This window comes from Macaca thibetana, chromosome X (assembly GCF_024542745.1).
Source record: "Macaca thibetana thibetana isolate TM-01 chromosome X, ASM2454274v1, whole genome shotgun sequence".
In the NCBI taxonomy this organism is placed as follows: domain Eukaryota; kingdom Metazoa; phylum Chordata; class Mammalia; order Primates; family Cercopithecidae; genus Macaca; species Macaca thibetana.
The window spans coordinates 53,759,495-53,785,851 of record NC_065598.1 but is presented as its reverse complement, the minus strand read 5'-3'; the positions used below and the strand labels follow the sequence as shown (position 1 = coordinate 53,785,851).

Sequence of the window (26,357 nt, the reverse complement as noted above, 5' to 3'; positions counted from 1 at the left end):
AACTTTAAAAAATTGTGATAAAATTAATGTAACATAAATTTACCATTTTAACCGTTTTATTTTATTTTATTTTATTTATTTTGAGACGGAGTCTCTCTCTGTCACCCAGGCTGGAGTGCAGTGGCATGATCTTGGCTCACTGCAACCTCTGCCTCCTGTGTTCAAGTGATTCTCCTGCCTCAGCCTCCCAAATAGCTGGGATTACAGATATGCACCACCACGCCTGGCTAATTTTTGTATTTTTAGTAGAGACAGGGTTTCTCCATGTTGGTCAGGCTGGTCTCCAACTCCTCACCTCAGGTGATCTGCCTGTCTTGACTTCCCAAAGAGCTGGGATTACAGGCATGAGCCACTGTGCCTGGCCCCATTTTAACCATTTTAAAGTGTACAGTTGTACAGTGGCATTAGGTAACTTCATGATGTTGTGCAGCTAATACCACCTCAAAAGGAAATTCTGTACCCAGTAAGCAGTCACTCCCCATTCTCCCTTCCTCCAAGTCCCAGGTTACCATTAATATTTGCCTATTCTGGATATTTCACGTAAATGGAATCATATAATATATGACCTTTTGTGTCTGGCTTTCATTCAGCATGTTTTTGAGATTCATCTGTGTTGTGGCATGTAGCATTACTTTATTCCCTTTTATGGCTGAGTATTATTCCTTTCTATAGATATATCATATTTTGTTTATCCATTTATCAGTTCATGGATATTTGGGATGTTTCTACCTTTTGGCTTTTATGAATAGTGCTGCTATGAATATCTGCATACAAGTTTTTGTTTGAATACCTGTTTTCATTTATTTTGGGTATACCTAGGAGCACAACTGCTAGGTCTTATGTAATCCTATGTTATGTTTTGTTTTGAGACAGGGCTCTGTTACCCAGGCTGGAGTACAGTGGCATGATCATGGCTTAGTGCAGTTTCAACCACCCAGGCTGAGGCAGTCCTCCCACCTCAGCCTCCTGAGTAGCTGGGACTATAGGTGTGTGCCACCATGCCCCACACCAGGCTAATTTTTTACTTTTGGTAGAGACAAGGTCTCCCTACGTTGCCCAGGCTGGTCATAAACTGAACTCAAGTGATCCTCCTGCCTTAGCCTCTCAAAATACTGGGGTTACAGGCATGAACCACTGTCCCCGGCCCTATGTTTAACTTGTTGAGAAACCACCAAACTGTTTTCCATAACAGTTGCACCAATTATCATTGCCATCAGCCATGTATGAGGGTTCCATTTCTCCACATCCTCACCAACACTTACTTGTTGCTTTCTGTTTTTTACTTGTTTTTTAAAAAAATATTTTTATTTATTTTTCTTTCTAAATAGCCATCATAATGGGTATGAACTGGTATCTCATTGTGGTTTTGAATTGTATTTCCCTAATGATATTGGGCAGCTTCTCATGGCTTGTTGACTATTTGTATTTCTTCTTTTTTTTTTTTTTTTTTTTTTTTTTGAGACGGAGTCTCGCTCTGTCACCCAGGCTGGAGTGCAGTGGCCGGATCTCAGCTCACTGCAAGCTCCGCCTCCCGGATTTACGCCATTCTCCTGCCTCAGCCTCCCGAGTAGCTGGGACTACAGGCGCCTGCCACCTCGCCCGGCTAAGTTTTTGTATTTTTAGTAGAGACGGGGTTTCACTGTGTTAGCCAGGATGGTCTCGATCTCCTGACCTCGTGATCCGCCCGTCTCAGCCTCCCAAAGTGCTGGTATTACAGGCTTGAGCCACCGCGCCCGGCCGACTATTTGTATTTCTTCTTTGGAGAGATGTCTATTTAAGTTCTTTGCCCATTAAAAAATGTGGTTGGTTGTCTTTTTATTGTTGAGTTGTAAGAATTTTTAAAAAAATATATAGTCTAGATACTAGACCCTAATCAGATATGTGATTTGCAAACAGTTTCTTCCATTCCGTGAGTTGTCTTTCTGCTTTATTTTATTGTTTTGTTTTGTTTTGTTTTGTTTTTGAGACGCAGTCTCACTCTGTCACCCAGGCTGGAGTGCAGTGGTGAGATCTCAGCTCATTGCAACATCTGCCTCCCAGGTTCAGGCAATTCTTGTGCCTCAGCCTCCTGAGTTGCTGGGACTACAGGTGCATGCCACCACGCCCAGCTAGTTTTTGTATTTTTGGTAGAGGTGGGGTTTTGCCATGTTATCCAGGCTGGTCTCGAACTCCTGACCTCAGATGATCCACCCGCCTTGGCCTCCCAAAGTGCTAGAATTACAGGTGTGAGCCACCGCATCCAGCCAGTATTTTGTTTTATTGTAAAAATAGAGATGAGATTTTGCTATGTTGCCCAAACAGGTCTCAAACTCCTGAGCTCAAGCGATCCTCCTGCCTCAGCCTCCCAAAGTGTTGGGATTACAGGTATGAGCCACCGCGCCTGGCCTTTTTAACTGATTCTTTTGTACAGATTGTTAATGGGCAACTCTTCTTTAAAGAATTAAAGTAATACAGCATTAGATTAAAACACCTTTTAACCAAACTTCCTGCCCTCCCGTAGATAACCATTGGTTAAGAGTTGGTTCCATGGTTGCCAAAATAAGGATGAAAGAAAAAAAAAAAGAGTTGGTTGTGGAATATAGTCTTTTTTTCTCTGTATTTACATGCATATGTTTGTACATATACAAATAACAAGTATGTGATATATATTTTATGATTTTTCTCCCAAAGATTGTCACTTAGGGCTCTTTTCGTATCAGTGTTTATATATATGTTCACGTCATTATTTTTGATTAATACATAGTATTTCTTCCTATGTGCTTCTCTAGCTTTGACTAGTAGGATCAGTTTAGAGTATATCTTTCTAGTCTTTTTTATATGCATTCACCCATATGTGAGTACCTTTAGAAATACAGTTTTGTGGTTTTTTTTTTAAACACAAATAGTATGTAGATGTAATATACGTGTTGTACTACAACTTACTTTTCTCACCTTATAGTATACATATGTAGGAGATTTTTATATATCAGTATATATATATCCATCTTGAATTTTTTAAACAGATGCTTATTATTTCACAGTATGGATGTACCATGTTTATTTCACCATTCTCCTATAGATGGATATTTAAGTTCTTTTCAGGTTGATTTTGTTTGTTTGTTTGTTTTGCTATTTAAAACAATGTTTGAGTTTTAAAAAGCCCTGTACCTACATATTTGTTCACATGCAGGAATATTTCTCAAGCGATACTACTAAGGATTGGAATTGCTGGGTGACAGTTATGCACTAGGTACTCGGAATTTGCCCTATGAAAAGGCTATTCCAGTTTAGCTGCCAACAGTGCATGGAATACCAAATTTCTTATACAATTCTCAAATTTAACAGATATTTATTTTTTGCATCCTGATAGATGAAAAATGATACTGAATCATTTGAGTTTGTACCCCTGTGTTTACTAATGAGTTTGAGCAATCCCCTTACCGTACATGTATTGGCCACTTGTACTTACTTTTTTTTTTTTTTTTTTTTTGAGACATAGTCTCACTCTGTCACCCAGGCCAGAGTGCAGTGGCACAATCTCGGCTCATTGCAAGCTCCGCCTCCTGGGTTCACGCAATTCTCCTGCCTCAGCCTCCCCAGTAGCTGGGACTACAGGCGACCGGCACCACGCCTGTCTAATTTTTGTATTTTTAGTAGAGACGGGGTTTCACCATGTTGGCCAGGCTGGCCTTGAACTCCTGACCTCAGGTGATCCACCCGTCTGGGCCTCCCAGCGCGCTGGGATTACAGGCATGAGCCACTGCGCCTGGTCGATAGTCGTTTTTTAAAATTACATTTTGTAATGATTACTGAGATATATGGCAGATTTCTGTATGTTGATTTTGTCTTTGGCCTGTTTTCTGAGCTCTTGTTAGTTCCTTGTTAGTTATAGTTTTTTAGTTGATTTTCTTGGATTTTCTAGATAGATAAACATGTAGTCTGTAAGTTTTGAGTTTTGTCTCCTACTTTCTAACATTTGTAGGTCTTGTTTTATTTCCTCAGTTGGTAGTAGGAAATCTTGGCTTATTCCTGACTTTAACGATTATTTATGTGAAAGATGCTTGCCCTCGTGTGTAGGATAAATGCTAATTGAAACCACACTGAGATTCCTTGCTTAAACTTATCAGAGTGTTAAAAATAAAAATGTTTGATAACACTCTTTGTTGTCAAGACTGTGGGGTAAGAGACACTCACACGTTGGAGGTAGGAGTTTAAATTGGTACATTGCCCATGGAAGGTAATTTGGCAGCATTATATAAAGATACACATGTATTACATAAGTTATTCTGAATATATTAGTATACTTAAATAAATAAAAGTTTAAAAAATAAATATGCAAATTTTCTTTGATCTTGACAGGGCACAGTGGCTCACACCTGTAATCCCAGCACTTTGGGAGGCTGAGGTGGGCAGATCACCTGAGCCCAGGAGTTCGAGACCAGCCTGGCCAACATGGTGAAACCTTGTCTGTACTGAAAATACAAAAATTAGCCGGGCATGGTGGCGTGCGCCTGTAATCCCAGCTACTACGGAGGCCGAGGCAGGAGAATTGCTTGAACCCGGAAGGTGGAGGTTGCAGTAAGCTGAGATCGCACCACTGCACTCCAGCCTGGGCGACAGAGCGAGACTGTCTTAAAAAAAAAAAAATTTCCTTTGATCTAGCAATTCTAGTTCAGGGATACACACACATACACACACACATATGTACAATGAAATCTACAATGTTATTTATAATAGCAAACAATTGAATACTACAAAATAAGAATGAGAAACTTATATGTACTGAAAAGGAAAAACATGTATCTTAAGTTACTATGACTATAAAAAGAGCTTGGTGTGTACTGTGTTACTTTTTGTGTAGATAGGGAAGGAGAGAACATATATTTGTTAATTTGCCTGAAGAGATTCTGGAGGAATACACAAGAATCTGTTGAGTGGTTACCTGTTGGTGGGGCGAATGGAATTGAATGGAAGGGAGATAGAGTTGGGAATAAGCCTGCCCTTTATAAACTTCTTTATTTGATATTTGAGCCATATGATTGTATTATATGTATGTATATGTGTGTGTGTATATATATATAAATATATTACATATATTGTATTTTATATATGTATATATATGTCTTTTATTTTTTTGAGACGGGGTCTCAGTCACCCAGACTGGAGTGTAGTGGCACAATCACTACTAACTGCAGCCTCAACCTCCCAGGCTTAAGCAAACCTCCTACTTCAGCCTCCCAAGTAGCTGGGACTACAGGCACATACTACATGCCTGGCTTTTTTTTTTTTTTTGAGATGGAGTCTCGCTCTATTGCCCAGGCTGGAGTGCAGTGGCGCGATCTTGGCTTACTGTAACCTCTGCCTCCAGGGTTCAAGCAGTTCTCATGCCTCAGCCTCCTCAGTAGCTGGGATCACAGGCACGTGCCACCATGCCTAGCTAATTTTTGTATTTTTAGTAGAGACGAGGTTTCGCCATGTTGGTCAGGCTGGTGTCAAACACTTGACCTCAGGTGATCCACTTACCTTGGCCTCCCAAAGTGCTGGGATTACAGGCGTGAGCCACTGTGCCCAGCCACAGTTGTCTTTATATATATTCCTAGAGCTTAGATAAGTGTATTTATCATTTTATGAAGGAAAAATGGCTACATGTAGGTAATTATATATAACTGTGAACTTAGTAAGAGATTCCAGGTTTGAGGCCTGATTTTTGTAAACTTTCTCACTAGGCCATGTTTCTACATTGCTGAATGTAGAAGAGATACTATCCTGGTCACTGGAGCATATCCCTTTGGCAATGCCAACATGGTTCATTACTGAAAAACTTTAGAAAATATATGGTTTTCTGCCTTCCTAAGTAGAGTCTCCTGAAAATCATTTAATGTTTTCTGGAGTATTGTTGAATAGTACTTTAATACAGTGCTGTCCCTAGGGGTTATTGAGACGTAGAAAATAAAAGCTTGCATTTATTGATTATTATGTTGTGCCTGGCACTGTGCTAAATATTTTATATGTGTATTTTCATATTGGTCCTGTGAGATTTCACAGATGCAATCAAGAATTATTGAGGTTAAATAATTTGCCCGAAATCTCTTCCAAAGGTTGAAAGGCAGAACCAATATTTGATTCCAGATTTCTCCCACTTCAGAGCATGTGTTCCTTTTTTTTTTTTTTTTTCTGAGACAGAGTCTCACTCTGTGATCCAGGCTGGAGTACAGCGGTGTGATCACAGCTCACTGCAGCCTCAATCTCCCTGGGCTCAGGTGATCATCCCTACCTCAGCCTCTCAAGTAGCGAGGACTACAGGTGCACAATACCACAACCAGCTAATATTTTATTTTTTGTAGAGGCAGGGTTTTGCCATGTTGTCCAGGCTGGTTTTGAACTCCTGAGCTCAAGCAATCTGCCAGCCTCAGTCTCCCCAGGTGTTGGGGTTATTACAGGCGTGAGCCACCGCTCCCAGCCGAGCTTGTGTTCTTTTTTTTTTTTTTGTGGATCAGCTAATTTTGAATTTCAAAATAATAAGTTCACAAAAGCTATTATTAATGAAAATATTCAATACCCAAGGTGATTTACAAAGTTTAGCTGAGATACTATCTTGTTCCCAGAACATTTATAAACACAACGTACATATATATACACACACATATATGTATATATATATCACTGAGTTAAATTTATATATTGAAAATAGGAATATAAGATATAAAAATAAAAAACAAAGGTTTAACTGAAAGTTTTTGTAATTATATACTTATATTGGGATTGCAAGATGAATACAATGCTATTTATTTTTTTCTTTTCTTTCTGAATTTATAGGGCTTGGAAGTATTTTGCACAGAAGACGATCTGTGTTCCAACATCTACCTAAAGTTCTTTGAACCTCAAGAAAGAGATGATCTCTATTTTTATATTGCCACGTATCTGGGTTTGGTGCTCAGCCCTCATTGTTTTCTTTTCTTTTCTTTCTTTTTTTTTTTTTTTTTTTTTTTTTTTGATGCTGAGTCTCACTCTGTCGCCCCGGCTGGAGTGTGGTGGCGTGATCTCGGCTCATTGCAACCTCTGCCACCTGGGCTCAAGCAATTCTTGTGCCTCAGCCTCCCAAGTAGCTGGGACTACAGGCGTGTGCCACCATGCCCGGCTAATTTTTATTTTTGTATTTTTAGTAGAGATGGGGTTTCTGTTCATATGAAGGTAGTTCAACTCCTAAGGATCTGGGATAGGAAATAAGAGAAGAAAAATGCTGTTTCTAGACTCGCCTCTTTGTGGTTCTAATTTCTTCTCATCAGTACCTATAATTGCCAAAATAATATTTTTAAAACTCCGGGAAATATAAATTCACTTTGGTAATAGCTCATTCCGAGTGTGTTTTAATAACTCTAGATAAATATATTTAAATACTCTTATATTTTAACGTCCTCCAAATTGAATGGATTTTGAAGAATCCCCTCAAATATATTTATTTATATATATATTTTTATATTTATATATATTTATATATTGTTTATATATTTTTTATATATATATATTTTTTTGAGACGGAGCCTCGCTTTGTTCCCCAGGCTGGAGTGCAGTGGTGCCATCTCGGCTCACTGCAAGCTCTGCCTCCCGGGTTCACGCCATTCTCCTGCCTCAGCCTCCAGAGTAGCTGGGACTACAGGCGCCCGCCACCACGCCCGGCTAATTTTTTGTATTTTTAGTAGAGTCGGGATTTCACTGTGTTAGCCAGGATGGTCTCGATCTCCTGACCTCGTGATCCACCCGCCTTGGCCTCCCAAAGTGCTGGGATTACAGGCATGAGCCACCGCACCCGGCCTCAAATATTTTTATGTTCAGTCAGGTCTTATATTAGTTTATGAGAACCAAGACTCAGTTTTTTACTGTGAGGCAGTGAGTTATTCATATGTTTGTGATCATTGATTGTGGTCAGAACCACAAAGCTGAAAGACTGCAAAAGGAACATGTGAATCTTCTATGGTCAATATACTGACTTTGGAGTGGAATTTGCTTTTTTTTTTTTTCTTTTGAGATGGAGTCTCAGTCTGTGGCCCAGGCTGGAGTGCAGTGGCGCGATCTGGGCTCACTGCAAGCTCTGCCTCCCGGGTTCATGCCATTCTCTTGCTTCAGCCTCCAGAGTAGCTGGGACTACAGGCGCCCGCCACCACGCCCGGCTAATTTTTTGTATTTTTAGTAGAGACGGGGTTTCATCGTGTTAGCCAGGATGGTCTTGACCTCCTGACCTCGTGATCCGCCTGCCTCAGTCTCCCAAAGTGCTGGGAATACAGGTGTGAGCCACCACGCCCGCCCAGAATTCAGTTTTAATTAATGTTATTTCCTCAGTTTTTCATGGAAAATGTGAATTTTTCCACCTTTGCCAGAGAAAATACTTATATTTTTATGTTGAAGCCCAAAGTCGTTTCTATTAAGTTGCGAGGCTAAATTAAATTAGTCTAATTTACAAAGTTGCTGGATAACTGGAATGGAATTATCTTTAAAAATGGATTTTGGGGACAGGCATGGTGGCCCATGACTGTCATCCCAGCACTTTGGGAGGCCAAGGAGGGAGAATCTCTTGAGCCCAGGAGTTTGAGACCAGCCGGGGCAACATGGCTTGACCTCATGTCTGCAAAAAACGTTTAAAATTAGCTGAGTCTGGTGGCATGTGCCTGTAGTCCCAGCTACTTGAAAGGCTGAAGTCGGAGGATCGCTTGAGCCTGGGAGGTCAAGGCTGCAGTGAACTGTGATCACACCACTGCAATTAAGCCTAGGCGACAGAGTCTAAAAAAAAAGAAAAAATGGATATTGGGATTTAAAAATATGGAACGCTTCACGAATTTGCATGTCATCCTTGTGCAGGGGCCGTGCTAATCTTCTCTGTATCGTTCCAATTTTAGTATATGTGCTGCCAAAGCGAGCACAAGCCTGAGTTTTGTTTTGTTTTGTTTTGTTTGAGACGGAGTCTTGCTCTGTTGCCCAGGCTGGAGTGCAGTGGTGTGATCTTGGCTCTCTGCAACCTCCACCTCCTGGGTTCAAGCAATTATCTGCCTCAGCCTCCCGAGTAGTTGGGATTACAGGCTCCTGCCACCATGCCCGGCTAATTTTTGTATTTTTAGTAAAGACAGAGTTTCATCATCTTGGCCAGGCTGGTCTTGAACTCCTGACCTTGTGATCCAAGTGCTCGGCCTCCCAAAGTGCTGGAATTACAGGCATGAGCCACCACGCCCAGCTGAGCTATGTTCTTAAACTGTTTTATGGTCAAGATCCACGATGGCCCCCACATATACTATAGTCAAGAAGCTATTGAGGCCTGGCATGGTGGCTCATGCCTATAATCCCAGCACTTTGGGAGGCTGATGAGGGCAGATTGCTTGAGCCCAGGAGTTTGAGACTAGCCTGTGCAACGTGGCAAAACCTTGTCTCTACAAAAAAATACAACAAGTTAGATAGGTGTGGTGGTTCACGCCTGTAGTCCCAGCTACTCGGGAGGCTGAGGTGGGAGGATTACTTGATCCTAGGGAGGTCAAGGCTGCAGGGAGCCATGATTGCACTGCTGCACTCCATCCTGGGTAACAGAGTGAGGTCTTATCTTAAAAAAAAAAAAAAAAAAAGCCATTGAATCCATGATGGCCCCAGATACGTTATACTTAGTGAAGTTCTTGGCCTAGTTTTTCTTACTTGTTGTTTACCTTTAGGTCACCAGCTATTACATCTTATTGTTGTCAGGCCTTTACTTTCCTCCTGGGATTCTTAACCCAGGAGGCCAGGCTAAAGATAAGAGTGGACACAATGAGGGGTGGGAGGGTAGTATAGTTTTTAATAGGCATATTTGATAATGTGATGGTTTTGATTTTCATCAAAATGTTTTACTTTCAGAATTTTTTTTTTTTTTGAGACAGAGTTTCACTCTTGTCACCCAGGCTGGAGTGCAATGGCACGATCTTGGCTCACTGCAACCTCTGCCTCCCGGGTTCAAGTGCTTCTCCTGCCTCAGCCTCCCGAGTAGCTGGGATTACAGGTGCCCGCCACCATGCCCGGCTAATTTTTTGTATTTTTAGTAGAGACAGGGTTTCACCATGTTGGCTATGCTGGTCTGGAACTCCTGACCACAGGTGATCACCCACCTTGGCCTCCCAGAGTTCTGGGATTATAGGCATGTACCACCGCACCCAGCCATATTTAAAAAAATTTTTTTTGGAGGCAGAATCTCTCTCTGTCGCCCAGGCTGGAGTGCACTGTTGCAATCATGGCTCACTGTAGCCTCCTGGGATCAAGTGATCCTCCCACCTCTGCCTCCCTAGTAGCTGGAACTATAGGCGTAGACCACCATGCTCAGCTTATATTTTTAAATTTTATTTTTTGTAGAGACAGGGTCTCCCTCTGCTGCCCAGGCTGGTCTCAAACTCTTGGGCTCAAGCTATCCTTCTGCCTCGGCCCCCCTCCCCGCCCAAGTACTGGGAGTACAAGTGTTAGCCACTGGCCCCGGCCAGGACATCATATTTTATTGAGATACAATTTATATAACAGAATTTACAAATATAATATAAAAGTCAATGCTTTTCAGTAAATTTATAGAGTTGTAAAATCTTGATTACAACTCAATTTTAGTTCATTACCATCATCCCCGAAAGATTGCTTGTGTTTATTTGCAGTCGATCCTGTTCCTGTGCCCCAGCCCCACCCACCAATCTATTTTCTGTTTCTGTAGCTTTGTATTTTCTGGACATTTCATATAAATGAAATCATATAGTATGCAGTCTTTTCCTCTGACGTCTTTCACTTAGCATAATGTCTTCATGGTTCATCCTTGTTGTAGCGTATATCAATACTCCATTCTTTTTTTTTTTTTTTTAATTTTTTAGAGATGGGACCTCGCTATGTTACGCAGGATAGCAGGCAGTGGCTATTCATGGGTGTGATCATAGCGCACTGCAGCCTTGAACTTCTGGGCTCAAGTGATCCTGCCACCTCAGCCTCCTGGGTAACTGAGATTATAGGTGTGTGCCACCACACCTGACACCATTCGTTTTTATTGCCCAGTAATATTCTTTTTTTTTTTTTTTTTTTTTTTGAGATGGAGCTTCACTCTTTTGCCCAGGCTGGAGTGAAGTGGCTCCATCTTGGCTCACTGCAACCTCTGCCCCCTGGGTTCAAGCAATTCTCCTGCCTCAGCCTCCTGAGTAGCTGAGATTATAGGTACCCACTACCACGCCTGGCTAATTTTTACATTTTTAGTAGAGATGGGGTTTCACCATGTTGGCCAGGCTGGTCTTGAACTCCTGATCTCAAATGATCCACCCGCCTCGGCCTCCCAGAGTGCTGGGATTACAGGCGTGAGCCACTGTGCCCGGCCATTATCGAGTTCTTAATATAGTTTGATACCATCCCCTATCACATATATGATTTGCACATACTTTCTTCTGCCCTGTAGGTTGTCTTCACCACTTTCTTGAAGGTATCCTTTGAAGCACAAAAGTTTAAAATTTTGATGAGGTGAAGCTTCTCTGTTTTTTTGGGTTTTTTTTTTTTTTTTTTTTGAGACCGAGTCTTACTCTGTTGCCCAGGCTGGAGTGCAGAGGCGTGATCTTGGCTCACTGTAACCTCTGCTTCCCAGGTTCAAGTGATTCTCGTGCCTCAGCCTCCTGAGTAGCTGGGATTATGGGCACATGCCACCATGCCCGGCTAATTTTTGTATTTTTAGTAGTGATTGGGTTTCACCATGTTGGCCAGGCTGGTCTCAAACTCCTGACCTCAAGTGATCCACCTGCCTTGGCTTCCCAAAGTGCTGGGATTAGAGGCGTGAGCCACCGTGCCCAGCTGAGGCGCAGCTTCTTAATTTTCTCTTTTATGCTTGTGGTTCTAGTGTTGTGGCTGGGAATTCATTGTCTGACCCGAGTCACTGAGATTTACTCTAATGTTTTCTTCTAAAAGTTTTATAGTTTTAGCTTTTGTATTTAGGACTATGATCCACTTTTAAATTTCTGTGTATGGTATGAGGTCGGGTTCCAGCTTCATTCTTTTGCATGTGGATTGCAGTTGTGCTAGCAAGTTTTGTTGAAATAACTCTTCTTTTCCCATTGAATGGTCTTGACCTCCATATTGAAAATCAATTGACTGTAAATGTTAGGGCTTCTAGACTCTCAGTTCCGTTGACCTATATGTCTATCCTTACCCTGTTGTTCATTTCTAATTTATTCATTTTTGGTAGGAGAGCGTGCTTTGTATGATTTCCATCTCTTTAAATTTGTTGAGATTTGTTTTATTGCATAGCATATGATTTTGTTTTTTCAGAGAATGTTCTATGTGTGCTTGAAAAGAATGTCTATTTTGCTATTGTTGGGTGAAGTGTTCTGTAGATGTCACTTAGGTCAAGTTGATTGATAGTATTGACCAAGTTTTCCATATACTTGTTGGTTTTCTGTCTAGTTACTCTCTCCATTATTGAGAGTGGGGTATTGAAATCTTTTGCTATTATTGAATTATCTATTCTCCAATTTTGTCCGTTTTTATTAAATGTATTTTGGGACTCTGTTGTTAGATGTGTATTTGGTATATTGTCTTGATGAATTAACTCTTTTATCCATGTAAAATGCCCCTCCTTGTCTCTAGTGACACATTTTTGTCTTAGGGTACTGGTTTTTAAGACTGAGGGAAGATTTCTTTCTTCATTCTTCTTACTTGCTTTTTTTTTTTTTTTTTTTGGAGGCAGAGTCTTTCTCTGTCACCCAGGCTGGAGTGTAGTGGCATGGTCTTGGCTCACTGCCAGCCTCTGCCTCCCAGGTTCAAGCTATTCTCATGCCTCAGCCTCCGAGCAGCTGGGATTATAAGCACGTACCACCACACCTGGATAATTTTTGCATTTTTAATATAAATGGGGTTTCACCATGTTGGTCAGGCTGGTCTCGAACTCCTGACCTCAGGTGATCCACCCACCTTGACCTCCCAAAGTGCTGGGTTTACAAGTGTGAGCCACAGCACCCAGCTCTTACTTGCTTCTTATCCTATACTTTGGGAAGCCAGGTGTTAGAATTATTATACCAGAGCACCAGTACTTGCCACTCCTCTATTATATTAGGGGTCTGAATAAGGTTTTATTTTGTTTTTTATTTTAATTAATTAAATTTTTTGAGACAGGGTCTCACTCTGTCACCCAGGTTGGACCGTAGTGGCTCACTGCAGCCTCAACCTCCCAGGCTCAGGTGATCCTCCCACCTCAGCCTCCCCAGTAGCTAAGACTACAGGTGCATGCCACCATGCCTGGCTAAGTTTTTTTTTTTTTTTTTTTTGAGACGGGTTCTTGCTGTGTCGCCCAGGCTGGAATGCAATGACGTAATTTTGGCTCACTGCAACCTCTGCATTCTGGGTTCAAGCGATTCTTGAGCTTCAGCCTCCCAAGTAGTTGGGATTACAGGCATGAGCAACCACACCTGGCTAATTTTTGTATTTTTCAGTAGAGATGGGGTTTCGCCATGTTGGCCAGGCTGGTCTGGAACTCCTGACCTCAGGTAATCGGCCTGCCCTGGCCTCCCAAAATGCTGGGATTATAGGTGTGAGCCACCATGCCCAGCCCAGCCCGTTGTTTTTAAATTAAAAAAATATTTTCCCAACATCATGGACCTGAAGGCAAAGTTTTGTTTTGTTTTGTTTTTGTTTTTGTTTTTGAGACAAGGTCTCTGTCACCCAGGCTAGAGTGCAGTGGCTCTGTCAGTCTTACTACAATCTTGTCCTCCTGGGCTCAAGGGATCCTCCTGCCTCAACCTCCTGGTGTTTGGACTACAGGCACATGCCAACATACCCAGCTAATTTTGTAATTTTTTTTGTAGAGATGGGGTCTTGCCATGTTGCCCAGGCTGGTCTCAAACTCCTGGGCTCAAGCGATCCTCCCTCCTTCGCCTCCCAAATTCCTGGGATTATATGCATGAACTACTGTGTCTGGCGAAAGATTTTATTTTATTTTATTTATTTTTGAGACAAGGTCTCACTCTGTCATCCAGTCTGGAGTACAGTGGTGTGATCTCGGCTCACTACAACCTCTGCCTCCTGGGTTCAAGAAATTCTTGTGCCTCAGCCTCCTGAGTACCTGGGATTGCCGGCGTAATCCACTGCACCTGGCCTCAAATATTTTATTTATTTATTTATTTGAGACGAGTCTTGCTCTGTCGCCCAGGCTAGAGTGCAGTGGCGTGATCTTGGCTCACTGCATCCTCCGCCTCCTGGGTTCAAGCAGTTCTCTGCCTCAGCCTCTGAGTAGCTGGGATTACAGGCACCCGCCACCACACTCGGCTAATTTTTGTATTTTTAGTAGAGATGAGGTTTCACCATCTTGGCCAGGCTGGTCTTGGAACTCCTGACTTCATGATCCACCCGACTCGGCCTCCCAAAGTGCTGAGATTACAGGCATGAGCCACTGCACCCAGCCAAAGATTTTATTTTTTGAAAAATAGGTTCTGTAGTAAAAAATTTTGAAGGCTTTCCAACTTAAATTATCTGACTTAACTATTTTTGGCTCCTTGCTTAGATGTCTTTTTGTGTTACTTGTGGAGTTTTGCTCTTGAGGTTTAAAATCTCACCTAAAATGTTTAACATTTGGGGAACGTCGGTGAATACTGGATTCTTTTTATGCTGTTGTAGGTTTTTTTTTTTCCCAAGTCAAAAATTATTTCAAAATAAAGAGTTAAACTAGTTGTCTTTTTTTTACTTGCATGCAACACTAGTCTTATTAAGTGACTTTGGAAGTATATTGATTTGACAGTGTAACCTCATAGAGACTTTCATGAGTTCAATTCTTAGCTTTGGTATTGACATAGATATGTCCTAGTAATGTCATCTGGCTGGCAAATTTCTGTGAGTCACCATAAGACTCTTTCTTTTCCCTCACAGCCATATTCATTCAGACAGTAGATTTTCTTGCATTTAGTAGTTCCTTAATGTGTCTGGAACCTATCCCTCCAGCCACTATTTTCATTCAAACCTCATCATCTCTTCTGGATTGTTGCAGTAGCTTTTTAATGGGTCTCCTTGTTTTACATTGTATGGCATAGAAGTCCTTGGTGTCTCTCTGCCTCTCTGCCCTCATTTGCTTGCTTCTTCTAATATGCATGTAAACAACTGCTCGTGATACCACTCATACACTTACTCCATACTGTTTAATGCCTTTGCTTGTGATTTTCCCTCTGCCTGGATCAGCTAATTATCTTTCTTTCTTTTTTTTATTATACTTTAAGTTCTAGGGTACATGTGCACAACGTGCAGGTTTGTTACATATGTATACATGTGCATGTTGGTGTGCTCCACCCATTAGCTCATCTTTTACATTAGGTATATCTCCTAATGCTATCCCTCCCCATCCTCCCTCCCCACAATAGGCCACGACGTGTGATGTTCCCCTACCTGTGTCCAAGTGATCTCATTGTTCAATTCCCACCTATGAGTGAGAACATGCGGTGTTTGGTTTTCTATTCTTGCGATAGTTTGCTGAGAATGACTGTTTCCAACTGCATCCATGTCCCTACAAAGGACACGAATTCATCCTTTTTTATGGCTGCATAGTATTCCATGGTGTATATGTGCCACATTTTTTTTTTTTTTTTTTTTTTTTTTGTTGAGACAGAGTCTCGCTTTGTCGCCCAGACTGGAGTGCAGTGGCCGGATCTCGGCTCACTGCAAGCTCCGCCTCCCGGGTTCACGCCATTCTCCTGCCTCAGCCTCCCGAGTAGCTGGGACTACAGGCGTCCGCCACCGCGCCCGGCTAGTTTTTGTATTTTTTTTTTAGTAGAGACGGGGTTTCACCGTGTTAGCCAGGATGGTCTCGATCTCCTGACCTTGTGATCCGCCCGTCTCGGCCTCCCAAAGTGCTGGGATTACAGGCTTGAGCCACCGCGCCCGGCCATGTGCCACATTTTCTTAATCCAGTCTGTCACTGATGGACATTTGGGTTGATTCCAAGTCTTTGCTATTGTGAATAGTGCCGCAATAAACATACGTGTGCATGTGTCTTTATAGCAGCATGACTTATAATCCTTTGGGTATATCCCCAGTAATGGGATGGCTGGGTCAAATGGTATTTCTAGTTCTAGATCCTTGAGGAATCGCCACATTGTTTTCCACAATGGTTGAACTAGTTTACAGTCACACCAACAGTGTAAAAGTGTTCCTATTTCTCCAATGGCAATCATTAAAAAGCCAGGAAACAACAGCTAATTATCTTTCTTTGAGACTCAACTCAGCCTTTTTTTTTTTTTCCAGAAAAACTTACTAAAGGATCTGACTTCATTCTTTTGCATGTGGATATCCAGTTGTCCCAGCACCATTTGTTGGAAAAACTATTCTTTCCCCCATTGAATTTTCTTGGCAACCTTGTGGGTTTTTTTGGGGGGTGGGGAGGGTGGGGCGGGGGTGAGACAGAGTCTCACTCTGTCACCTAGGCTGGAGTGCAGTGGTGAGATCTCGGCTCACTGCAACCTCCACCTCCCAGGTTTAAGTGATTCACAGCCTTCACTGCCCAGGTTCAAGTGATTCTTCTGCCTCAGCCTCCCGAGTAGCTGGGACTACAGGCACCTGCCATCACGCCTGGCTAATGTGTTGTATTTTATAGAGACGGGGTCTCAGCATGTTGCCCAGGATGGTCTCGAACTCCTGAGCTCCCACCTTGGCCTCCCAAAGTGCTAGGATTGCAGGCGTGAGCCACTGCCCACCGCCATTCTGGTTGAAAATCAATTAACCATAAATAATATGGCTTTATTTCTGAACTCAATTTTTATTCCATTTATCTATACATCTATTCTTATGCCAGGACTATACTGTCTTAATACTGTACCTTTGTAGTAGGTTTTTGAATCAAAAAGTATGGATCCTCCAAATTTGTTCTTTTTCAAGATTGTATAAGCTTTAATTATTATGGGTCCCTTGAAATTCTATATGCATTTTAGGATTAGCTTGATGTTTTCCACAAAGAAACCAGTTGGAATTTTGATGAAGTGAGTTGAATGTGTAGAACAACTTGGAGTATTTGTCTCTATTTTGTTTATTTTTATTTTATTTTTTTGTTTATTTTAGTTCAGGGTTTTTTTCCTTCAGTTTTTCAAATTTTATATTTCTGTGCATTTTTGGTTTGACATAATTCTTAACAAATCTTTGTGACAAACTGTGCCCTTCGAGGTGCCTAACATAGTAAGAAGTATACAGGCTTAACTTTGCGGTGCGTGATTGTGGTGAGAAGGGAAGCATTTTCTTATTGGTGGTTTGACCACTCACTTGAAAAACTTTACCCCACATATTTTCACATGTTTATTGTGCAAAGTTCTAGAAAATACCAAAAAGCAGAAAGAAAAATCCATAATTTCAGAGTTACCTCTGTAAGCTTGTATGTATTCCTTTTTACATTTAACCATATAATATATAGGGAACATCTTTTATCTCACTGAAGACTACAGTGTTTTGTTGTCGTTGTTTTGTTTTTTGAGACAGAGTCTCTGTCGCCCAGGCTGGAGTGCAGTGGCGCAACCTCAGCCTTCCGGGTTCGAGTGATTCTCCTGCTTCAGTCTCTTGAGTAGCTGGGATTACAGGCGCCCGCCACCACACCCTGCTAATTTTTTTTTGTGTTTTTAGTAGAGTCAGGGTTTCACTAAACCAGGCTGGTTTGGTCTCAAACTCCTGACCTCAAGTGATCCGCCTGCCTGGGCCTCCCAAAGTGCTGGGATTACAGGTGTGAGCCACCGCGCCCAGCCTACAGTGTTATTTTTAATGCTGTGGCTTACCTCATTTTGAGATACTTAATTAAACACCAATTAGGCTTATGTTTAGTTTTTTCCATAAGTGCTAGAATGAACATCTTTATAGTTAAATCTTTGCACGGATTCTTGACTATTTTCTAAGGCAAGTTCCTATAAGTAGAATTGCTAATTTAAAAGAATACATGGTTTTGAGTCTTTCTTGCTATTGTTTTAGGATAGTATATTAATATTTGACAATAGTTTCTGTTAAAATCTGAAGGCAAGCTTATAAATATTTGCATTATTTCAAATTACTGTTGGATGTTTATAGCAGCAACATTCACAATAGTCAAAAGGTGGAAACAGTCCAATCCATTGGCAAATGAATGGGACGAACAAAATGTGGTCTATAATATATGATGGAATATTATTCAGCCTTAAAAAGGAATGAAATTCTGATACACGCTACAACATCAGTGGACTTTGAAAATATTATACTAAGTGAAATAAGCCAGACACAAAAGGACAAATGTTGTCTGATTCCATTTATATGAATTACCTAGAATAAGCAAATTCATAGAGACAGAAAGTAGAATAGAAGTTACCAGGGGTGGGTGAGGGCTGATAGGGAATCATTGTTTAATGGGTACAGAGTTTCAATTTGGGATGATTAAAAAGCTCTGGGCGTGGATAGTAGTGATGATTACAGAACACTGTGAATGTACTTAACACCACTGAATTATATACTTAAAAATGGTTAAAATGGTAAATTTGACTATGTATATTTTAGTACAGTAAAAGAAACTACTATTGATGAATTCCAGAATTTTAGACAAAAACCACCTAGAAACCATGTGGTTGTTTTACTTATTGTGTTTGTCACATTGTGGCTAAGTGAACTCAGGGTTTGGGTACTCGTTTTGAGTTTGATGGATTGACAGATGGAGCTGAGAACTAGGTTTCTAACCAATATTCATGCAATATGAAGACAGATTGAGCCATATACTAAGTAGTCTGCTAGGCACTGAGGACTAATGGTAAACAAGATAAGACACAGTCCCTAGAGTCTGCTGGTTCCTAAGATTGGACAGAAAAAAGAATAAACTTCTTATTAAGGAAAAAGGGATTAAAAAATCAGGTGATTTGTTTTCTCCTTAATGATTTCCTTTGTAGGGTGATTTTAAAATATCCTTTCCCCTCCTTCAGGTTGCCATGGAAATACATGACCACGCAAAAGGAAGTCCATTCTGATACCTGAGATGTAACTGGACTGAAGAGTAGAAACAGGAAAAATTTTAGTGCCAACTTTAATTACAATGGCCACTGATTCAGGGGATCCAGCCAGCACAGAAGATTCTGAGAAACCTGATGGAATTTCATTTGAAAACAGAGTTCCCCAGGTTGCTGCAACTTTGACAGTAGAAGCTAGACTAAAGGAGAAAAACAGCACCTTCTCTGCTTCTGGGGAAACTGTAGAAAGGAAGAGATTTTTCCGAAAGAGTGTTGAAATGACGGAAGATGACAAAGTTGCCGAATCATCCCCCAAAGATGAGAGAATTAAGGCTGCAACGAATATTCCAAGAGTAGATAAACTTCCTTCAAATGTGCTGAGAGGTGGGCAAGAAGTTAAATATGAACAGTGTTCAAAGTCAACCTCGGAAATCTCAAAAGATTGTTTCAAGGAGAAAAATGAAAAGGAAATGGAAGAAGAAGCAGAAATGAAGGCTGTAGCTACTTCTCCTAGTGGCAGATTCCTGAAATTTGACATAGAACTAGGAAGAGGAGCATTTAAAACAGTATATAAAGGACTGGACACTGAAACATGGGTTGAGGTTGCTTGGTGTGAGCTGCAGGTAGGTATATAATCTTCTTGGTTATAATAAATTCAAGTTTTAGCTGGCCTGGCCTTCTGTGTGATCCATGATTAAAATGTATCATGGATTAAAATAAAATGAAGGGCTTGTCCTCCACATCCTAGAAATTATGGTCCTTTCCTATGTCCTCTTAGGAGCTCACTCCAAACTTTTTTTTCCTCCTGTTGTTTTCTTTTCTGTTTTAAAGGGGAAGAAAAAAATCTATCATGGCTTTCTTTCTTTTTTCTTTTTTTTTTTTTTTTTTTTTTTTGAGGCGGAATCTTGATCTGTCACCCAGGCTGGAGTGCAGTGGCGCAATCTCAGCTCACTGCAACCTCCGCCGCCTCAGCCTCCCAAATAGCTGGGATTTACAGGCGCGTGCCAATATGCCCCACTGATTTTTTGGTTTTTTAGTAGAGACAGGGTTTCACCATGTTGAGCAGGCTGGTCTTGAACTCCTGACCTCAGGTGGTCCTCCCGCCTCGGCCTCCCGAAGTGTTGGGATTACAGGCGTGAGTCATGGCTCCCAGCCTATCATGACTTTCTTTTGGAAAAATTGTTTTAATTTGTTAGCTTTAGGAAAGTCCCCAAACTCTTAATGTCTCCTTTTGAAAACTTTTCATAAATATATGACTTATGAGTTGATTATTATACTAAGTACTTGATAGGGAAATACATTCAGTGTGGCATATACCTTTTCTCTTTTTCTTTCATCAAAATCTTAGGGGTTCATGTGGTATTTTTCACAACAGGAAAGGTTTTACTTGATTCTTTGAGGACCTTCACTGATAGAAGCTCATGAAGCCTTTGAGTTTACCTCAGAGAGTATCACTGAAAGAAATAATCACCAGAATCTATTGAAGTTATTCAACTAGAATGTATTTAGAAAGGAGAAATGAAAGCAACAGGAGAATGATTGAATTGCCTACATATTTGGTTCCATAATAAATGTTCATGTAGTACTTTTAATTAATGAAGAACTAAATAGGGACAGAACATCATAGAAGGGGTTATAATGAGAAGTTTTAGACAGATGTGGGTCAAATATAAGGAAAACCTTTGTGACCTCTGTCAGCCCATGGGAAATGGTTATTGATCACATGGGATGCTTAAGATTAAGATGGAATAAAGCCAGTTGCTAAGAACAGGTTTCTGTTGATTAAATTCCAGTGGTCTCTGTGAGTGTAAGTGTATATGTATGGAAACACCATTATTTCACTCATTCTGAATTTGCCGTAGGTTGCTGTTCAGATAGGTTGGAATTTAGTCCAGGTTTCTGCATTTCTAGGAAGCTTTTTATTTAATGCCATGATTTCCAAACTTTACTGTTTATAAGAGTCAGTATTTGCTTCATATGCAAACTCTAGGGCCCATTGGTACAAATTCTGATTCAATAAATCTGGATTGGGGTGCAAGACTGCAATTTTTAAAAACTTTCTAAGTGCTTCTAATTTAGGGAGTACCTTGAACACTCTTTGGAAAGCAAGTTACTTATCAGTCAGATCCATTCCAGTGGGTCTTGAAACGTATGTGCGTGTGTGGAGTTTGCTTGGTTTTCTTCTCACCTGCTTTTTACCCTGTAAGAATTTTATATGGTATACATTGTAGTAGAAATATTAGATAATGCAGGCAAGCAAGCATCAGAATCATCTAAAATTCCAGTACTTTGAGTACAATGTTTTAAACGTTTTAGTATATACATCTTTTTGGTATATATATATATGCACACACATGTCTTTCTATAAAATTTTATAATCTTTATTTTCACTTATCTTGAATGTCTTTTCATTATCTGTAAGTGTATATTTATTTATTTATTTTTGTTAGTATATATTTACATAATGTTTTTCTTTTTAAATTTTATTTTTTGATTTCCAAATTTTATTTTAAGTTCAGAGGTACATGTGCAGAATGTACCAGTTTGTTACATAGGTAAACATGTGCCATGGTGGTTTGCTGCATAAATCATCCTATCACCTAGGTTTTTAGCCCAGCATCCATTAGCTGTTCTTACTGATGCTCTCCCTCCTACCACCCCCCCATTTTTAATTTTTTATTTATTTTATTAATTTATTTTATTTTATTTTTTGAGACAGGGTCTCACTCTATTGCCCAGGCTGGAGTGCAGTGGCATGATCTCGGCTCATTGTAACCTCTGCCTCCCAGGCTGAAGCAGTTCTCCCACCTCAGCGTCTCGAGTAGCTGGGACTACAGGTGTGTGCCACCACTCCTGACTAATTTTGTTTTTGTATTTTTAGTAGAGATGGGGTTTTGCCATGTTGCCCCAGTTGGTCTCAAACTCCTGGGGTCAAGCCATCTGCCTGCCTTGGCCTCCACAGTGCTGGGATTACAGGTGTGAGCCACTTTGCCTGGCCTACATAATTTTTAAAAAATAGATGCTTAGTATTTCATTATAAGGTTCTTCTAGGTTATTTAAGCAGTCCCCTATTGTTGGATATGTAGGGCCTTTGTTTCAGGGGGAGATGTAATCTAATCTCACACTGTCATCTAGGCTGGAATGCAGTGACGTTGTCTTGGCTCACTGAAGCCTTAACCTCCTGGGCTCAAGCAATCCTCCCACCTCAGCCTCCCTAGTAGCTGGGACTACAGATGTGTGCCACCACACTCAGCTAATAGTGTTTTTTGTTTGTGTGTTTGTTTGTTTGTTTTAGACGGAGTCTTGCTCTGTTGCCCAGGCTAGAGTGCAGTGGCACAATCTCGGCTCACTGCAACTTCTGCCTCCCAGGTTCAAGCGATTATTCTGCCTCAGCCTCCCTAGTAGCTGGGACTACAGGTGCACGCCACCACGCCTGGCTAATTTTTATATTTTTAGTAGAGTTGGGGGTTTCACCATATTGGCCAGGCTGGTCTCGAACTCCTGACCTTGTGATCTGCCCGCCTCGGCCTCCCAAAGTGCTGGGATTACAGGCGTGAGCCACCACGCCTGGCTGTGTTTTTATTTTTTGTAGAAATGAGGTCTTACTATTTTGCCCAAGCTGGTCTCACACTACTGGGCTCAAGTGCTCCTTCTGCTTTGGCTTCTCAAAGTGCTGGGATTATAGGCATGAGCCACTGTAGCCTGCCGAGGTTTTTCTCTCTACTATTTTACTGTTATAACCATGGCTATGATGAACATCCTTGTGTATAATATTGAAAGTTATGTACATTTTAACTTCATCTCTGCATTCTGACATCAGTAGCCCTCAACTTTTCGTGATACCATCTGTAAATGAGAGAAATAATTTTCATTCACTTGGTAGTAGGGTACATAGTAAAGATAAGTCAATCATTCTGCAAGCTGTATACTCTAGTTATGCTAAAGGATGTTTAGGTAAAACTTGAAAATATTTCAGTGGGAGAAACTGCCTAGAATACTGACTTCTTTTTTTTTTTTTTTTTTTTTGAGACAGTCTTACTCTGTTGCCCAGGCTTGAGTGCTGTGGTGTAATTTCGGCTCACTGCAACCTCCTGGGTTCCAGCCTCCTGCGTTCAAGTGATTCTCTTGCCTCAGCCTCCCAAGTAGCTGAGATTACAGGCATGCACCACCATGCCTGGCTAATTTTTATATTTTTAGTAGAGGCAGGTTTCAACATACTGGCCAGGCTGGTCTTGAACTCCTGACCTCAGGTGACCTGCCCGTCTTGGCCTTCCAAAGTGCTGAGATTACAGGCATGAGCCACCGCACCTGGCTGTAGGATACTGACTTCTATCATTCACCTGTGGAAAGGTTTAAAAATCTCATAAGGTCTTACTACTCGAAGTGTGGTCCCTGGACCAGCAGCATGGACATCACCTGGGAGGTTGTCAGAACTGCATATTCCCAGGCCTCATTCCAGACCTTCTGAATCAGAATCTGACTTTTAGTAACACCTCCAAGTAATTTGTATGCACAGTTAAGTAGAGTTTGGAAAGCACTTGAAATATGGGACCAAACCCAACAGCTAGCTGAATCACAGTAGGCATTCCTTTAATACACTAACATTAACTTTATATTATATTATATTATGTATTCTGATTTCTGGCTTCCAGTCCAGACTTCTCAAATTGGAATCTTTAGGCGATGGGCTCCAGGAACTTACTGTTTAAAAGTTCCCAAGGTGCCGGGCATGGTGGTGCTCACCTATAGTCCTAGCTACTCAGAAGGTTGAGGCAAGAGAGTCACTTGAGCCCCAGAGTTTGAGGCTGCAGTGAGTCGTGATTGTGCCCCACTGCACTCCACCCTGGGTGATAGAATGAGACCCTGTCTCAAAAAAAAGTTCCCCAGGTGATTGGATACATAGCCAGATTTGAGAATCTCTAATGTGGAGGAAATGTAATAAATATATAAAGTACATTTTAATTTACACAGAGAACAACAATTTTAATTTTCTGTTATAAAAGGAATGTCAAAATTAGTGGACTTATTTAATCAGTTTTTGGATATTACTTCATCTTCTGCATTTTTTTTTTTAAGACAAAGTCTTGCTCTGTTATCCAGGCTAGAGTACAGTGGCGTGATCATAGCTCACTGTAACCTCGAAAGCCTGGGCTCAAAGGATCCTCCCGAATAGCCAGGACTACAGGCGTAGGCCACCACCCCCAGCTATTTTTTTTTTATTATTTTTGAAATATTTTGTAGAGATGCCTTAGCCTCCCAAAGTGCTGGGATTACAGGCATGAGCCACCGTGCCCAGCCTGCATGTTTGAAATTAAGAAAAACTAGCTTATTTATAATCCCAGGAGAATAAGGGGCATCATCTTTGAATTGCTTCCTGAGTACAATGCCGTTCGTAATGTACAATTTCTCATTCTTCTTCTATAGTCTTATTTATTATATAATTAAACAATTCTGTAGAAAAAGACCCCAGTGAGCAGTTTAAATGTCTAAATTATTCTAGATTCTTTTTCATTCGTTTTTTTATATGTGTGTGAGATTGTATTTATAATATGTATATATAATTGATATGTCCATACTTTTGTCTTATCAATTTGATATATGTTCTATTTATTCACATTATTAAAATGTGTAAACTATAGCATTGACACTACCTCTTACTTAGTTTTCTCCCCTAATGTTAGGTAATTCTTTTCTTTTTTTTTCTTTTTTATTTTTTGAGACAGGTTCTCACTCTGTCACCCAGGCTGGAGTGTAGTGGTATGATCACAGCTTACTGTAGCCTTGACCTTGTGAGCTTAATTGATTCTCCCACCTCAGCCTCCCTAGTAGCTGGGACCACAGATAAGTGTCACCATGCCTGGCTAATTTTTGTATTTTTTGTAGAGACGAAGTTTTGCCATGTTGCCCAGGCTGGCCTCAAGTGATCCGCCCATCTTGGCCTCCCAAAGTGCTGGGATTACAGGCGTGAACCACCACCACCTGGCCTTTTTATTTTTAGAGACAGAGTCTCACTCTGTCTCCCAGATTGGTCTTCAAGTCCTGGGTTCAAGTGATCCTCCTGCCTTGGCCAACCAAGTAGCTGGGACTACAGGCACAAGCCACTGTACCTGGTACATTTCTTTTTTTAAAATTTTATTTTTGCGTGTTTGATTTGAAATTTATAGCTCAACAATAGGTTTTAATACCTTTTTCTCTTGATGGCATTCCCTTCTTCCCCATTGTAGATATTTGAGTCTTGTGAAATAATTCTGTTTGTTTGCTTTTTGTAGAGACAGTCTCATTATGTTGTCCAGGCTGGTCTCGAACTCCTGGCTTCTAGAGGTCCTCCTGTCTCTGCCTCTCAGAGTGCTGAGATTATAGACATGAGCCACCATGCCCAACCTAATTCTGTCTTTTTTATCACCAACAAAGCAAAGGCAAATTGTGTAATAATTCTTAACAGCCCCACTCCATTTGTTTAGAATACATTGACCTTATGGTGCTGCAAAGAACTGGGAGTGATAAATTTTACTGCTGATATTTGACTTTGAGGATGTTGAAAACAAACTCTCAGATTTAGGATTTGGCTATAAACACCTGCACTTCAAGTTTTTCATATTTTATGGTTTATATAACATGATTTTTTTAAGAGATAAGGTCTTGCTCTGTTGCCGAGGCTGGGATGCAATGGCATGTCGTAGCTCACTGCAACCTCAAACTCCTAGGCTCTAGCAATCTTCCCCCCTCAGATTTCCTAGTGGCATGGTCTCGGCTCACTGCAACCTCCACCTCCTGAGTTCAAGCAATTCTCCTGTCACAGCCTCCCGAGTAGCTGGGATTACAGGTGCACACCACGACGCCCAGCTAATTTTTTTGGGAGACGGAGTCTTGTTCTGTCATCAGGCTGGAGTGCAGTGGTGCGATCTTGACTCACTGCAACCTCTGCCTCCTGGGTTCAAGTGATTATCGTGCCTCAGCCTCCCCAGTAGCGGGACTATAGGCAACTGCCACCACACCTAGTTCATTTTTTGTATTTTTAGTAGAGACGGGGTTTCACTGCATTAGCCAGGATGTTCTCAATCTCCTGAGCTCGTGATCTGCCTGCCTTGGCCTCCCAAAGTGCTGGGATTACAGGCGTGAGCCACTGTACCCGGCCTAAGTTTTGTATTTTTAGTAGAGACAGGGTTTCACCATGTTGGCCAGGCTGGTCTAAAACTCCTGACCTCAAGTGATCTGCCTGCCTCAGCCTCTCAAAGTACGGGATTATGGGTGTGAGCCACTGCACCCAGCTATAATTTCTTTCATTTTAATTTTATTATTATTTTTTTAGAGGCAGGGTCTCACTATGTTCAGCTCGGGCTGGTCTCTAACTCCTGGGCTCAAGTGATTCTCCTGCCTTGGCCTCCCAAAGTGCTGGAATTACAGGCATGAGCCACTGCACCCAGTCTTTAATTTTTGTAGAGA

The 26,357-nt window shown here is 41.1% G+C and overlaps 4 protein-coding genes and 1 non-coding gene across 47 annotated transcripts in view; 1 reads left to right on the top strand and 4 right to left on the bottom strand.

Moving 5' to 3' along the window:
* TSR2 (TSR2 ribosome maturation factor) overlaps window positions 1–26,357 on the bottom strand; it is a 1,158,091-nt gene that overhangs the window by 89,217 nt on the left and 1,042,517 nt on the right. The window contains exon 1 of one of the 38 annotated variants that reach the window (XM_050777077.1): window positions 25,634–25,637. The exons of 35 other annotated variants lie outside the window; for them this stretch is intronic. The gene's annotated coding sequence lies outside the window, so the exon portion shown is untranslated. Of the gene's footprint in view, window positions 1–9,247; window positions 9,252–21,571; window positions 21,576–25,633; window positions 25,638–26,357 lie in introns of those variants that run through there. 2 more of the 38 variants (XM_050777079.1, XM_050777063.1) reach the window with 2 other exon arrangements.
* The window catches only part of GNL3L (G protein nucleolar 3 like), a 517,777-nt gene that overhangs the window by 216,273 nt on the left and 275,147 nt on the right, over window positions 1–26,357 (bottom strand). The window lies entirely within an intron of this gene.
* MAGED2 (MAGE family member D2) overlaps window positions 1–26,357 on the bottom strand; it is a 645,534-nt gene that overhangs the window by 471,066 nt on the left and 148,111 nt on the right. The window lies entirely within an intron of this gene.
* Window positions 1–26,357, top strand: part of WNK3 (WNK lysine deficient protein kinase 3) — a 170,577-nt gene that overhangs the window by 5,212 nt on the left and 139,008 nt on the right. For all 6 annotated transcript variants that reach the window (XM_050776810.1, XM_050776812.1, XM_050776811.1 and 3 more), the window contains exon 2: window positions 18,891–19,537. In XM_050776810.1, the coding sequence (XP_050632767.1) occupies window positions 19,001–19,537 (537 nt within the window). In that variant the 5' untranslated portion in view covers window positions 18,891–19,000. The remainder of the gene's footprint in view (window positions 1–18,890; window positions 19,538–26,357) is intronic.
* Window positions 8,788–8,894, bottom strand: LOC126947099 (U6 spliceosomal RNA). The gene has a single exon (XR_007722927.1). It is a non-coding gene; the product is annotated as a U6 spliceosomal RNA (small nuclear RNA).